Source organism: Salvia hispanica, chromosome 2 (assembly GCF_023119035.1).
Source record: "Salvia hispanica cultivar TCC Black 2014 chromosome 2, UniMelb_Shisp_WGS_1.0, whole genome shotgun sequence".
NCBI classification, from domain to species: Eukaryota; Viridiplantae; Streptophyta; class Magnoliopsida; order Lamiales; family Lamiaceae; genus Salvia; species Salvia hispanica.
Genome location: NC_062966.1, coordinates 1903130 through 1918978, shown reverse-complemented (window position 1 = coordinate 1918978; position 15849 = coordinate 1903130). Strand labels below are relative to the sequence as shown.

Genomic DNA, 15849 nt, shown 5'->3' with positions numbered 1-15849 from the left:
AAGCACCAGTTGTTACACGTGCTACGTAACGAGGCCGGTTAACTAACTTCTCGGATGGATAAGGTGATCGAACCTTCGGCGTTCTCGAAAGATAGACCACGAATTGCTGATTTTCGGACGTTCTCCGACGAACAACAATTAGGAACGAAAGATAATCTTCTTGTTGCTCAAGACAAGTTTAGGAAAAGTATTTCATTGATTAATTGGATTAATTGAATGAATAAAATGATAATAACCTATCCCTATTTAACGAGGCCGGTTAACTAACTTCTCGGATGGATAAGGTGATCGAACCTTCGACGTTCTCGAAAGATAGACCACGAATTGCTGATTTTCGGACGTTCTCCGACGAACAACAATTAGGAACGAAAGATAATCTTCTTGTTGCTCAAGACAAGTTTAGGAAAAGTATTTCATTGATTAATTGGATTAATTGAATGAATAAAATGATAATAACCTATCCCTATTTATAATAATAGAACTACTATCCTAACTTAATGAACAAGAAACAAATATATGAAAAGATATTCAAATCTAATAATATCTAAACTAATATGAGAAGGATGGGGTGAATCACAATTAACTAAATAGAATAATATCTTATGGATATTCCCTAATAATATGTAGAGGATGATCGTATCACACAACATGTACATTCTTGTTATTCTTTAGTAGCATCTTTAAATTGTCTATGTTTGTCTTGCATAACTATAAAAAATGTTATGTTCTCTCATATGATAATTTTGGTTTCTCCAGTATATTTATACTATACTAGTTATAGTTGTTTTCTAGATAGCTTGCTCGTCCATGATTTAAAGGTTGACATAGATTGTGTCGATTTTAAGAAATGAGAAGGAAAGCTAATGACATGTAATTATACCTTTTATATTTATAATAAAATACTCCCTCTGAAAGTTTGTCCTATTTTTCCATTTCTGTCCGTCCCACAAAATTTGTCAAATTTCACCTTTTACCATTTTTGGTAGTGGATCCCATATTCCACTAACTCATTCCTACTCACATTTTATTATAAAACTAATATATAAAAGTAGGACCTACGTTCCATTAATTTTTTCAACTCACTTTTCATTACATTTCTTAAAACTCGTGTCGAGTCAAAGTGAGATAATATTTGAGGGACGGAGGGAGTACTGGTGTAATTATGATACAATAAGTGTAGTGTTCATTTATCCAAGATGTAAAAATTAAAACGAGCGTTTAAATTGTGGATGTCCTGAAATAGCAAAATAATGTGATTGAAGTATTATTTTATCATATGTGTTTACATGTTTAGGCTTTACTTCCATAATAATCAAGGATGTTTGTGAATTTTAGGCAAAACTCCCAATTCATAATGTTTAGAAATTGAAGCAAATGAAAATAATGATCTGCATAAAAAATGATAAATTGCTCATACGTGTGGGACCAAATATAGATTTATTTGTTGAGGTACATGTCGTGGCTGCAGGAGGGGATCTCGTGGAAGGGGTCGTGGGTTCAGAGCTAATGGGCCGGTCCAAGCAACTGCTTGAGTTGCTTAGGTGTTCGAACTTGGGTTTATTGTAATGGGCCGGTCCACCCCATTTCTATGCTTGTTTTTAGTTTTAAAATTTTCCACCAATTATAGTTGTATCGTTAGGATGTCGTCTCAGAAAAAAAGAGCCGTTTATATTTTATTGTTATAACCTTCAAGCTTCTCACAATTAGTTTTCATACTCCTCCCTTCTGCAAATGTCACATTTTGACACGATTTGAATTTTAAGAAACATAATAGAAAGTGAATTAAAAAGTTAATAGAATATATAATTGAAAATATGGGTGAAAATGGGTTAATGAATGTGAGATCTACTCTTAAATAGTAAAAGGAAATGTGACAAATTTCATAGTACTTTGCTAGTTTTACTAACGACCTGCATTAAGCGTAATAACATCAATTAACATTCATTTATTTAGATCATATATTACATACTGTTACAACAGCCCACTTACTTTAAGCTGTCTAGCTACCTTATTGGATTGAACACATAGATAGTAGGACAGAGTCTCCATATCATGCACATGTGCATCTTAAAACAAAAACTAGTTGAAATTTAAGTTGTATTTGGGCTGCCCGTTTGGATAAAAAAGCCCGAAATTCCTCTCCGTCTCGGCGCCGGGCTTTTCATTTTCATCAAACAGAGCAAATATGTACGTCTCAATAGGCTCAGGATGTCTCGGCGTCCCATCATCCACAATATCAATCAAATTCTCGTTATAAGTTTTCGCATTATACATGTTTGCAGAATCGCCACCGCGTGACGGATGGCCGGTCTCTGTCACCACTATTTTCGGCCTTCTTTGGCTGCCCTTGCGCCCCGCCTTTTTCTCAGATGTATGGTTATACATGCCACTAGTCGTCTTCAAGGACGGTTCGACTAGCCTCTCAACCGCTGCATAGACAGCATCGACCATTGCATAGAATAGATTGTCGTAATATTCTCCGTTCACCTATGTTGGCAAATGAAAGAAAATAAATATAATATCCCAGATTGGTGTAAACTGTAAGGAGACATCTGAAACCACAATATAATACTCATGGGTCACTTCTGCTGTGGATAACCGGTTTTCGATTATGGTAGACTGCAGACTAAATTTAACTAACCTGTCAGTATATATAGGCGCTATAATTATAATGGTATAATTTGTAAATAAAATGACGTGTACAGGACAATTATAATCAGATGACCTTTTACCTGAATCCCATGGCCCTGCTCTAATAGCGCGTATCCGATGTCGATTTGCCCCTTGTTGTAGATGTATGAGAAGTAAGGATACACATTCGCCATGAAAGGCGCGCCGGTGCTCACAATGAACGACAAAATCGGCCTCAAGTACGGCGCCACGTCGTCGCGGAACGCGCCGTCCGATGGCGGGAACGAGTTGCCGAGGGTGCTCATGCCGACGGTGGTGGTGACCTTGACCTGGCCGGCGCGCCCGGCGCGGCAGATGGCGTTGTAGACATTGCGCATCGCGGGGAGGACGAAGCGCGCGTAGCGGGACGTGGCGCTGTCGGCGGGGCTGACCTCGTTGCCGACGGAGATGTACTTGAGGTTGACGTCGGGGTAGTTGATGACGTGGTCGCGGACCCAGTCGTTGGCGCTGTTGGCGTCGTTGGCGAGGCGCTCAATGTATTGGTTGGTGATGGCGACGTTGAGCTCGATGCCCGAGCCGCGGAGGGCGTCGAGGATGGCGTTGTCCGGATCGTAGGTACGCATTCTTTTGATGCTGTGGCGCTTGTAGAGGTCCACCACTTGAGCCGGGGAGAGGAGGTTGTTGCCGTTTCTTCCGTAGCAAACTCCGATCTCGGCAGCTGCATTGGTAATGTTATTTTCTTATATACACACTGTTGGATAAACCTATGAAAGAAATGAGCCACTCATCCACTTAAATGTCTCATAAGGGGAGGGTTATCAAAGAATATACTATATGACACAAGATCATCACTAAGTCGATATTGGACAACAATGAGGGTTTTCAACACACCCTGCACATATGAGCCAGAATGCACATTGAATTCCACGCTTGCAGACAAAAAGATCTACAATCGATATGGATATGCTCTGTTATCCAAAACTATATAGAAGAGACATGATCGTAGAGAAACAGGGTTTTCAACATAGTTAATTAATTTCAAAATGTTATTAACATAGAAGAAATTTTAAAAATAGCTATATGTATCCTATCAAGACTATATTAATCATAGTGTTTCAATACATTTGTATGTATATATATATGCATAAATATAAACATTTATAGATGAAACTAAGGAAATGAGATGCAAATTGACCTGTGAAATCGAGAGAGATAGTTACAAGCAGCCCGAAGATGAGAAATGCAAAGAAGAAGTGATTTGATTTAGTAGCCATGGAGAAAGGAGAGCTCTAAATAAGATGGAATTGTGCAAGTTGATTATATCCTTATAGCCACTTCATTATTTATAGAGATTAATTTGGGTGCTAACTACAGTGCTAAAATTTTCAATTACTAATATATGTTTGTTTGCCGACAACATTTTCTTGCCAATATTATCTTTCAACTTGCACGAATATAGTAGAATACTAACGTTCTGAAAAGTTATAATAATACTCCCATGACGGTGAAGGTAATTTTAACTAAAAAGTGGAGAAACAGAATGAAAAAATGATAAAAGATAGTGGAATTGTGTAAAGAATTTAAAGACGGTGAAGGTAATTTTAACTTAGGTTTTATTATGGGGCTTCCCATACTCATGAGCCGTAGTAATGATCTCAAAATTAAGTTTTTATATATACCCATCCCTTTGATGTTAGGACATAAGTATTTTGGATAATTCCTTCAAAAATAACTTTAGTGCTTTTTATAATGCCTGACTTATTTTGAATGATTAAATAAATTCCAAAAGATCGTGTATGAGAAAAAAATGGATGTGATCTAGGTGCGTGGATTCACAATTTTTAGTTGAAATAGTTAAATTGTAAAGTAAGAAAAATTAACTTGAATACCTAATAAATAGTAAATTCTTTTTTATTACCAATTAGATAAAGGATGGAACTTTAGGATTTAATCGGGTCTATATTTACGTGTTAGATATGTTTCAGTGAATTAAATTATTTATTTCCAATAAAAATTAACATGATATAAGAATAAGCTTCTTGCTAGGATTTGGTTGACCCCCCTTGACCCCGATGGATATGCCAAACGAGACCTAAACAAGATACTTACAATCGGATTTGATACTAAATTTGACAAGATCCAATCCAAATGTGGCCCTCGTGATCTCTAATTTCCAAAATTGTCCTTTTCATAAAAGAAATATGATTAATAGAAAGCAAAAGAAGAATACACTACAGGAAAAAAAAATGTTTAAGGATATTTTTTCTGGCAAATAAGAATTTAATTTCTGTTTCTATATCGCTTACTCTTAAAAAAAACGACTTTAATTTTGGTTCTCAACTAAAATTAAGGGATGTAAATAAAAATGTTCTAAAAAAAAGTAGTACAAAGATTAAGATGGAGTAATGAACAATTTACAATTGTGTCCTCAACTTCCTTTTATAAAATAAATTGTATACCTCAATTTAAGGGCACTTTTCTTGCACCCTCAACTTTGGCATTGTGTCATTAATTTTGTATCTTTCTAATATAGTAACTTTATTGTAGTGATTGTTTAGCCGAGTAATTAAAAGCAAGTTGGATTTTTGTTTGATAATTACATCACAGTTGATTCTTGTTTGATAATCTCCTCACACTTGACAATTTCATTTATATATTACTTCCTCCGTCTCATAATATATGTCACATTTTTCTTTTTAGTTTGTCTCATGAAAAATGTTACATTACTTTTTTTGAAAAAAATTCTTCTCACATTAATATAAATCTTCTCATATAAATATTACTACCTAAGTATGTCATTTATTATAGGACGGAAGGAGCGAGAGTGTTGGAAGATCGTAAGAAAGCACTTAACTCATCAATCTCATTTCAATTTTCTTGTTTGCGACAACTTAATTGAGTAAACAAAGAATATCCACTAAACGATGTACCAAAATAGATATAATCACATCATTTTTAAAGTAAAAATTAATATTATATTTCCTTCCATGTTATTTGTATTTTTTATTTTAGGTCAGAGCTTTGAGATTGATTTTTAGTGTAATTAAATTAATATTTTAAATGTTAATGAGAAATCACTAATAAGAGAATACTTAATCAACTATAATATGTTAATTAAATATTCTAATTCCTACACAAAATTAAATAGTTTCAATTCAAGTAGTTTGGGACGAGCCAAAAAACGAGAGTAACATAGGACCAAGGAATTATAACATATCTATTGCACTAAAATAAATTCAGTGTAACATGTCTTCATAATTTTAATACGCCTAAAGACAACGATTTTCCACATAATCATATCCACCTTCAGTGTTTGGAGCACTTTGGCGACAAAAGGAATTTTAAGACAGCTTCACTTGATGTAGCTTTCTTCGAACCTGACATTCCACGAATGACATGCCATTTCCAATCTATAATTCCCTTAAGTCATAACTTAGTGTGGAGTTTTAAAATTGGATGATTTCCACTAAAATCTCCAACCTTTTTTTATTAAATAACAATCGTTCGAGCCTACAGCTATGGCGAGCTAAAGTATAATAGCCAAAATGTCCAAAAAAAAAATTAGAATAACCATCTACAATCTTTCCCACAACGAAGATTCTTGGCTAGGAAGGCTCTTACATGCCCGGTTAATTTTAATTTGTCCAATACAAAATTTTAATTTCATTATTTAAAACGACGCTGATTTATTCAAAATGTCATGTGTTGTTGTTGCGTCAAATTGGATTTTGCTACATTATTTTTGGTTTTGAGTTTTGATTATTTTGTAATAGTTGCAAATTTTGTACTCTAAGTTTTAAAAGTTATAAATTGACCAAAAATCAATATAAAATTGTGATTCAAATGACAATTATCTAATGGAATAATAATATTAAAATCTTCAACTCTGTCTCACGGTTTTGTGTACCTTTTGATATCTTAAATAACTAAAACTATAATTGGAACAATTCCCAATTCACTTGAAATAAAGTCTTTGAATCTTTTACGATATAGATGTCTCATGTGCTTTCCAATGTAATTATTTTATACACGTAAGTGTGTAGTACTGTTCCCTCCGTCTTAGTTAAGATCACACATTTTCCTTTCCCAATTAAGATACACATTTCATTTATTGGAAACTTTTTCTCTTCAACTAGCACACTCAACCACTTTTTCCCACCCCTATTAAAATATTCACCTTTTCTTCTCTCTCTATTTTATTACTTCCACCACCTTTCCTCTCTCCAATTAAACACATTAACCAATTACTCATAAAATCCCAAGCCGGCTAAAGAATATGTCATCTTAGCCGAGACCGAGGGAGTACTACTTCTTTTTGCAATGTGAATAGTAGAAATAGGTTTTGTACCTATTTTATTATTTGAATTTCCCTTATGGCTCGTCTACTAAGAGTGTCCACAGTGGTGGCCCTCTTGAGCATGCCTAAATCACCATTTATTGGGCATGCCCAACAAACTTGGCCCTGTCCATGAAACTTTGGTCACCACAATGGTGGCCACCAATTAAAATTATTTCTACGTTTTTTGTTATATTTTAATTTAGCTAGAATAAAAATTATTGGACTATAATAATTAAAAAAAGTCTAAATTAATTTTAAAAAATTTGACAATTACAAGTAAATATATTTATTGAAAATTTAAATTTTAATTATTTCGGTAATTAAGGTGTGAATTGAAATCAAAATCCTTAATTAAAAAGTTGACCAATTTAATAGGGATTTAGTTTTAGAGATTGATTTGTTTCCTAAATTAATGATAAATTTTTGAAAACTACCAGCTCTTTTCCGTCACATACTCTCTCTCTCCACTCCATCTTCTCCAAAATGCCACAATTAACACAAAAACTGAAAAAAATAAATAAAATTGAAGCCATGAACAGGGCTGCGGCTCTCAGCCCGCGCAGTGGCGAGCCGCGCCTCGCACCCAAGGGCCTCGGCCTGGCCGAGAGCTCGGCTCTCTCTCGTCCACCCCCCCGGGCCATGTCCCTCTCTCGCCTCGGTAGTGGGGGGGCGCTCCTGGGCCGACTCCGGGCCAAGGGCCGTGGCCCTCCCACTGTGGACTCTCTAAGTTTAGAAATTGGAACCCGTTTAGTGGATTGTCTCTATTTACTTTTTGTCAACCACCAAATGTTGAAGTTGATGGATTCGGTGGTGATATTTTCCAACACTAAGTAATGGCCTATTGTGAAGATTTTCCAACACTACGTTAAACAAATGGCCTATTGTGAAGACATGTTCCAAGAAAATACATACACCATTTATTTTATTATATAATATTCTCTCCGTCTCACTTTAGAAGTCTTAGTTGAGTTCGGTTCGTGTTTTAAGAAATATAACGAAAAGTTGGTGAAAAAAGATAGTGGAACGTGGGTTATAATTGTATATATTAGTTTTATAATAAAATGTGAGTGGAAATGGTTAGTGGAATGTGGGGCCTAATACTATTTACAGAATATTTTAATCGAGACTCTTAAAATGGGACACCCAAAAATGATAAACCAAGGAGGGAGTACTTTTTACATTTACGCGTGCTCTATGATCTCCATCTAATAATGAATTAACATTACTAAAAAATAATAATAGTGGGTGCAATAGAAAAATATGAAACTTTCAAAATAGTGTCGAAACATTCGATAGAAATGAAAGGTTTTGAATCCATATACAAGAAAATTTTACCTATTTTCAAATTCAAACACAACATTTAAAAATATTGAATTTACAACACGCGGTGACATGTATTCTCTCCGTCTGCGAGCACGAATTTTAAGAAATGTAAAAGTAGTAACTCTTATTATTATTGGATGGACTGAAACGACAAAATGTAGCTCTTATTATAGGATGGAGGAAGTAGTAGTATAATACATCAAAGAATGTATGTCGCAACAAAAATGTAAACATTGCAATTAAAACGAAAATGTTTGTGAAAATTTTATTGAAATAAATTTGGATTTATGTCTTGTTAGTTGTTGCCTACTTGGAAGCAAGCCTTATCGGAAGGTGATCAGTTATGTACATAAAAGGTGTTTATGATAGAAACCATTTTCCATTGCAAATACTCGTCTATGCCTTATTAATTAGCACCAATTTTTTTCTCATCTGTTCTTAAATTAATACTCTTATTATTTAGTATTATTTTTGGTAATAAAATTAACCTTTCGCTCATATTTTATTATAAAATAATACTTTTATTATTTACTATTTTGGTAATAGTATGTGAAAAAATTATAATATTTCCGTAATCATTAAGAATTTTTGAATGAATCTTAAATGTATATGAGAATGTCTTGGGTATCAGATTTGTCTATTCTTAAATTGATCGTTCATCAGTCGTGTAGTGGGTATTACAGTCTCACTTTGATCCGACACGAGTTTTAAGAAATGTAATGAAAAGTGGGTCGAAAAAGTTAGTGGATTATGAGTCCTACTTTTATTTATTAGTTTTATAATAAAATGTGAGTAGGAATGAATTAGTGAAATATGAGGTTCACTACTAAAAATGGTAAAAGGTGAAATGAGACAAATTTTTGGGGACGGATGAAAATGGAAAAATGAGACAAATTTTCAGGGACGGAGGCTGTAATAGTTAGTACGTATCCACGTGCACTATTGCAACACGATCTTCAAACATTATTTTGAAAACAATGAAAGGTTTGTTTACTAAGAATAATTAAGTTAAAAACAATTAAAACGTGGATATGGAACATGCAAAAGCGGGAATTATAAGATATTTGAAATCACCTATTCTAGCTAGTTCGATTAACTATTACAATACTACTCCCTCCGTCCCACGTTACTTGAGTCACTTCTTTTTCGCACTCGCTTTGAAAAAATAATAATAAATAGTTAGAGTAGAGAAAAAATAAAGTAAAAAAGATAATACTATAGTTAAGACTCTTCTCTACATTATTCTCTCTCTTACTTTTCTTTCTCTCCACTTTAACTATTTATTATTATTTTTTCAAAACGAGTGCAAAAAAGAAATGACTCAAGTAACGTGGGACAGAGGGAGTATATATTAAGACGATTGATTATGTATTCTAAACCTTCAATAGGACAATCAAAATCATGGTTTTATCAGTTATCCGTTCATCTCTTATTCACGAAATTGATTTCTTTATAAGTGCGTAATTTCTATTTATGCATGTTCCTAATTGATGATATTAACCATTCTCAGTAAATTATCCTCAACACCGTATTAAAGTATAGGAATAATATAAGCTATAATAACTGAATTAGGGGAGAGAAATATAGATAAGTTGTAGTAATAACTTTATATTTTTGAATTAAATAACATTTTCTAACATTTATTTATTTATTTATTTTATGTAGTATTTTCCTTCGATCGAATTACATATATTACAATACATGACTTACTTTCAGATGACTAACTACCTCGTTGGATCAGCACATTGATAGGAAGACACTGTCTCTATATAAAACAAAAACTAGTTGAAATTCATGTCATATTTGGACTGCCCATTTGGATAAAAAAGCCCAAAATTCCTCTCTGTGTCAGGCCCGATCTTCAAATTTTCATCAAACAGAGCAAATATGTAGGTCTCTATAGGCCCAGAATGTCTCGGTGTCCCATTATTCACAACACCAAGCAAATTCTCATTAAAAGTTTTTGCATTAACCAAGTTTGCCGCTTTGCCACCGCTTGAGGGATGTCCGCTCTCCGTCACCACTACTTTCGGCCCGCGCCTACCGCCCGCCTTCTTTTCGGATGTACGGTTATGCATACCACCAGTTGTATGTAGCGAAGGATTGACCATCCTGTCAATCGCCGCATAGACAGCATCGACCATCGCATAGTAAATATTAGCATAATAGACTCCGTTTATCTGGAAAAAAAAAAAAATCTCTAGTGAGGTCGATGTGTTCGTAAATTCTATTTAATTAGGGTTACTTGATCCTCTAGCTAGTGTAAGACATGAGACATAATTTTGGCAGGGGTCCGCACGGATCAAGTAGGTGAAAAATTATTTGAAATTTTGTTTGATAACGGATAAAATTATGATTTCATCACGTGAGTTTTAAAAAATATGACACGAATAGTTTAACATTTCATTCAAATAAAAACTTTGCACGTCTGAGGCAACAATGGTATCTGACACTCCATCCATCCCTTAGAAACATGTTAATTGAGGATGACACGAGTTTTAACGTGTGATTGATAAAGTAAGAAATAATGAGAAAAAGTAGGTGAAATAATGTAGTGGATGGTAAAGTAAAAGAGAATGAGAAAAGATTTCTAAAAATGGATATGAACTATGGGAACGAACGAAAAAGGAAATTCAGCCTATTTCTGTGGGACATAGAGAGTAATTTATTAAAAATCCTTATTAAAATTTGAGCCAAGACCTTTTTATCATAGACTGCTCACGTGGGTAAGATTTAAGAGTGTTTAACACGCTTCTACATGTGTGGATCAGAATGAACATCGGACTTCCACACGCGGGGTAGACAAGACAAGAGATAAGAGATCAGATCCATCATCGAAGTGGGGGCTAGAATGAACATTGGACTTCCACACGTGGGGTAGACAAAACAAGATATAAGAGATCCATTATCGTGAAGTAGACAAAAGAGATAAGAGGAAGAGATCATTTATGGACTTCAGTATGATAACATATTAGAAATGGACACCTCACTAAGTTGATATGCGACAAGATTTAAGAGATTTTAACACGTCTCTTACCCATATCCCATGACCCGGCTCCAACAGCGCGTATCCGAGATCGATCTGCCCGTTACTATTGACATATGCGAAGTAAGGATACGCATTCACCATGAAAGGCGCGCCGGTGTTCATCATGAACGACAAAATCGGCCTCAGCCACGGCGCCACGTCATCACGGAACACGCCGTCCTCGGGCGGAAACGAGTTGCTGAGGGTGCTCATGCCGACGGTGGTGGTGACCTTGACCTGGCCGTCGCGTCGGGCGCGGAAGATGGCTCTGTAGACGTTGCGCATCGCGGGGAGGACGAAGCGCGCGTAGCGTGACGTGGCGGGGTCGGCGGGGCTGACCTCGTTGCCGACGGAGATGGACCTGAGATTGACGTCGGGGTAGTTGAGGACGTGGTCGCGGACCCAGGCGTTGGCGTCGTTGGCGTCGTCGGCGAGGCGCTGGATGAATTGGTTGGTGATGGCGACGGTGAGCTCGATGCCCGAGCCGCGGAGGGCGTCGAGGATGGCGTTGTCCGGGTCGTAGGTGCGCATTTTTTTGATGTTGTGGCGCTTGTAGAGGCTCACCACTTGCGCCGGCGGGAGGAGGTTGTTGCCGTTTCTTCCAAAGCAAACTCCGATCTCGGCAACTGCATTATGCCATAGTTAAGACGTTTATTTTCGGCATGAAGTATGTTTATTGCGTTAGAGAGAGAAAATTATGAAAGAATAAAAAGTAAAGAGAATAAAGTAGAAAAACGAATAAATTAACAAAGAGAAAACTAGTAGAAAATGAAAAGAGAGTTAATTATTTTTATATAGGGAAATGAATCAACTTTAAAGGAATTTCCCAAAATGTAAAAATGACTCAACTATGGTGAAACTGAGGGAACACAAATTTAAAATTAAATATAAAAAAATTTATTATTATCTTCGTTCATAAAATATAGTCTTGCTGCCAATGATACGAGCTTTGATATTAAAAATAAGTGAGATAGAAAAATTATTTGTTGAAGTATTATTATTTGAAAATGAGTCGTATTTCATTGGAGGAAAACCTTGCTATAAATAGTTAGAAACTAAATTTGGTGATTGGCCCAAAATACAAAAACAAGACTATTTTTCATTGACGTAGGTAGTATAACTATATAATGAATCGTTGTTAACAATTTAATTAAATCAACATGGAATAAATTAAAATACAAAAAAAAAAAACTATATATGTAGCCGATCGATTCTATATTAATCGTAATGTTTCGGTACATTTGTATGTATATATATGCATAAGAATACACATATAAAGATGGAACGAAGGAAATGAGATGCAAGTTCACCTGTGAAATCTAGAGAGATAGTTACAAGCAGCCCGAAGATGAGAAATGCAAAGAAGAAGTGATTTGATTTAGTAGCCATGGAGAAAGGAGAGCTCTAAAATAAGATAGAATTGTGCAAGCTAAGTTAATTATATCCTTATAGCCACTTCACTATTTATAGAGGTTAATTTGGGTGCTAAATACAGTGCTAATAAATTTGCCAATCATATTATCTTTGTTTGCCGTCAACATTTTCTTGCTAATATAATCTTTCAACTTGCACAGTATATTGATATAATATTAACGTTATGAAAAATTAATAACTACAAAGTGGAGGAATAGAATGAAAATGATAAAAGATCATGGAATTGTGTTGGCTCCGAAAATGTGGAATTCAGACCATAGGAATGGAACTGGAGACTCGAATTTCAATTCTGCTGTGAAACTGAATTTGAATTATAATTTCTAATTTTCCAATTTTACAATAGGAAATCCACAACTTTAATTCAATTCTCGGGTCAAAATGAAGAAAACACGGAACCTAACATTGTATTGACTTGTATGAGAAAATATGGATTCAGATATAATCACATCATTCTTAAAGTTAACATGTTATATAAGTAATCTATTGTACTAAAATAAATTCTCTCTAACAAGTCTTCATGAATTCTATTCTCCATAAAGATAACAATTTTCCACATTCACAAGAAATTCAAGACATCTTCACTAGCTTGATGCAACTTTTTTTTTATTTAGAAAGGCTAAAATCATAGCAGGTGAGCAGAGATCCAACAAAAAAGAAGAAATAAAAGCTAGCAAAAACAGCAGAAAAACAACTAACAAAGCCTATAAATCACAGACAAACACCGAGTAACCAAGCATCTACATCCCCTAGACGCAGCCAACCACATGAGGAGAAAAAGAAAAGTCCAACCCCGAGCTTTACCAAACAACATACCTGCTACCTTTAATCTCCATTCCAACCTCTGATATTTCTCAAATCTTCTGTTGATGAATCGAGTGAGAGTGCAAACCTTGGGGCACCAACTCCTAATCCACGAGAGTGAAGGCTCATAATTAACATTTTCTTCTCGAAGTCCCAATTTGGTTCAAAGTCTTGAAAAATCATTTTATTCTGAATAAACCAAATCGACCATGATATCACGTAGAATAAGGAGATCCACAACTTTATGTCAAACTTGCGGAAAGGAGCGCCCAACCAAGAAAGGAAGTATGCTATTGGTTCTTTGGGTAAGCAAAATGATAAATTCCACCTATTCCAACAATAGTACCAAAGGCTACTAGAAACTCTGCAGCTGAAGAAAATGTGTTCTAAGGTCTCCGATTCCTCCTTGTAGAAAGTGTATCGATCATCTTCAATTTCAGAAGAGCCAAATTTGAGCAGCCTGTCCTTTGTCATGAGTCGCCCCTGCATGACGAACCAAACCCTAAGGAAGCTTGATGCAGCTTCCTTTGAGCCGGCCTTCCACGAATTACATGCCATTTCCAACCTAAAATTCCCTTGGTCATAACTTAGTGTACAATTTTAAAATTAGATAATTGCCACAAAAATCAACAAACTTAGGCCAATTAATTCTGATATTCACAACGAAGATTTTCGGCTAAACAAAGCTGAGAACACTCATTCATGTCCGGTTAATTCTAATTTAATCACAAATCTTCCAAAATAATTTAAACTAAAATTTACGAGGTTCCAATCCTCTTTATCTTTCTATTGACAAAGATTTCCGGCCTAATCAAAGCTTAGAAATCTCTGTATTGATTAAAACAACGTTCATTTATTTGAAATTGTGTGATTGTTGTCATGGCATATTGGATTTTGTCACATTAGTGGTGATTTTGATCATTTTGGTTTAATTGCAAAAAATTGTAAAATTATTTTTATATCTCAGTTTCAATAGTTATGAAATTGACTAAAAATCAACAAAAAAATTTAAATTAATACTTGCCAAGTAATAATAATACTACAAAAGACATAAGTGTGAGGTTTACTCATTTTGTATCTTTAGATACCTTAAAAGACATAAAAGAAATTGAATAACTTCCGAATTCTAACTTGAAATTTTTGAATTAATTATTATACTCCCTCCGTCCCAGATTTGTAGTAACATTACCATAAAAATCCGTCCCACATTTGGAGTAACATTTAGAATTTACCATATTTGCACATAAAATTTTACCCTATTATTCACTAAAATTACCCCCAAATGCCATTATCTATATTTAAATAAATCAAAACAAAAATAAAAAACCAAAAAGTCAAAGAGGGACCCACCTTCAATCAACTCACTTCATTTATTACACACTTTATCATCTCACTCTATCATCTCATTTCATTAATTACACACTTCACCTCTCACTTCATTAATTACACACTCCACTAATTCTTTAATACCCGTGCCATAATTAAATGTTACTACCTCCGTCCCCCAAAATTTGCTATACTTTGACCCGACACGGGTTTTAAGAAATGTAATGGAAAGTGAGTTGAAAAAGTTGGTGGGATGTGGGTCCTACTTTTAAAGTATTAGTTTTATAATAAAATGTGAGTAAGAATGAGTTAGTGGAATATGGGGTCCACTACCAAAAATGGTAAAAGTGAAGTGTATCAAATTTTCAGGGACGGACAAAATAGTAAACTGTATCAAATTTTCAGGGACAGAGGTAGTACTACAAATGTGGGACGGAGGGAGTATAATTTAAGTTGTGTATTACATGTAATCATATATTGATTCTTAAGTGTTTTTTAATGTAATTAAATTATACACATAAGTCTTGTGTCAAACTTTCTAGTACTTCTTTTTGCAATGTCAATAGTACAAAATAAATTTTGTAGATTATTATTTTGAATTTCCTTTATAATGACTCGTCTACTAAGTTTGGAACCCGTTTAGTGGATTGTCTTTATTTACTTTTGTGTCAACCACTAAATGTTGAAGTTCATGGATTTGGTGGTTATATTTTTCCAACACTAAGTTAAAAAAATGGCCTACTGTAAAGATATGTTCCAAGAAGCTACATAGTACTACTAGTAACATTTTATTTTAATATATTTAAACCCATATAATATTTTTTGCATGTACGCGTGCTCCACTAATACTGAATCAACATTATTAAAAGTAGTTTATCAAAGGTGGGTGTGATAGAAAAGATGAAAATGTCAAAATATTGTCGAAATATACATAAAAATAAAAGGTTTTGATCAGTTTTACCTATTT

At 34.6% G+C, this 15849-nt stretch overlaps 2 protein-coding genes across 2 annotated transcripts; both read right to left on the bottom strand.

Annotated features, from left to right (window-relative positions):
- Nucleotides 1-1915: 1915 nt before the first annotated feature.
- On the bottom strand, nucleotides 1916-3940 carry LOC125208103 (glucan endo-1,3-beta-glucosidase-like). Its single transcript, XM_048107660.1, has 3 exons — nucleotides 3827-3940; nucleotides 2733-3349; nucleotides 1916-2487 (listed from the first exon to the last, which is right to left on the bottom strand). The coding sequence occupies exons 1-3, from the start codon at nucleotides 3903-3905 to the stop codon at nucleotides 2080-2082; spliced, it is 1104 nt and encodes a 367-aa protein (XP_047963617.1). The 5' UTR covers nucleotides 3906-3940; the 3' UTR covers nucleotides 1916-2079.
- Nucleotides 3941-9926: 5986 nt separating this feature from the next.
- Nucleotides 9927-12744, bottom strand: LOC125208546 (glucan endo-1,3-beta-glucosidase-like). The gene is made up of 3 exons (XM_048108180.1): nucleotides 12632-12744; nucleotides 11331-11947; nucleotides 9927-10473 (listed from the first exon to the last, which is right to left on the bottom strand). The coding sequence occupies exons 1-3, from the start codon at nucleotides 12708-12710 to the stop codon at nucleotides 10075-10077; spliced, it is 1095 nt and encodes a 364-aa protein (XP_047964137.1). The 5' UTR covers nucleotides 12711-12744; the 3' UTR covers nucleotides 9927-10074.
- Between the last annotated feature and the right edge of the window lie 3105 nt (nucleotides 12745-15849).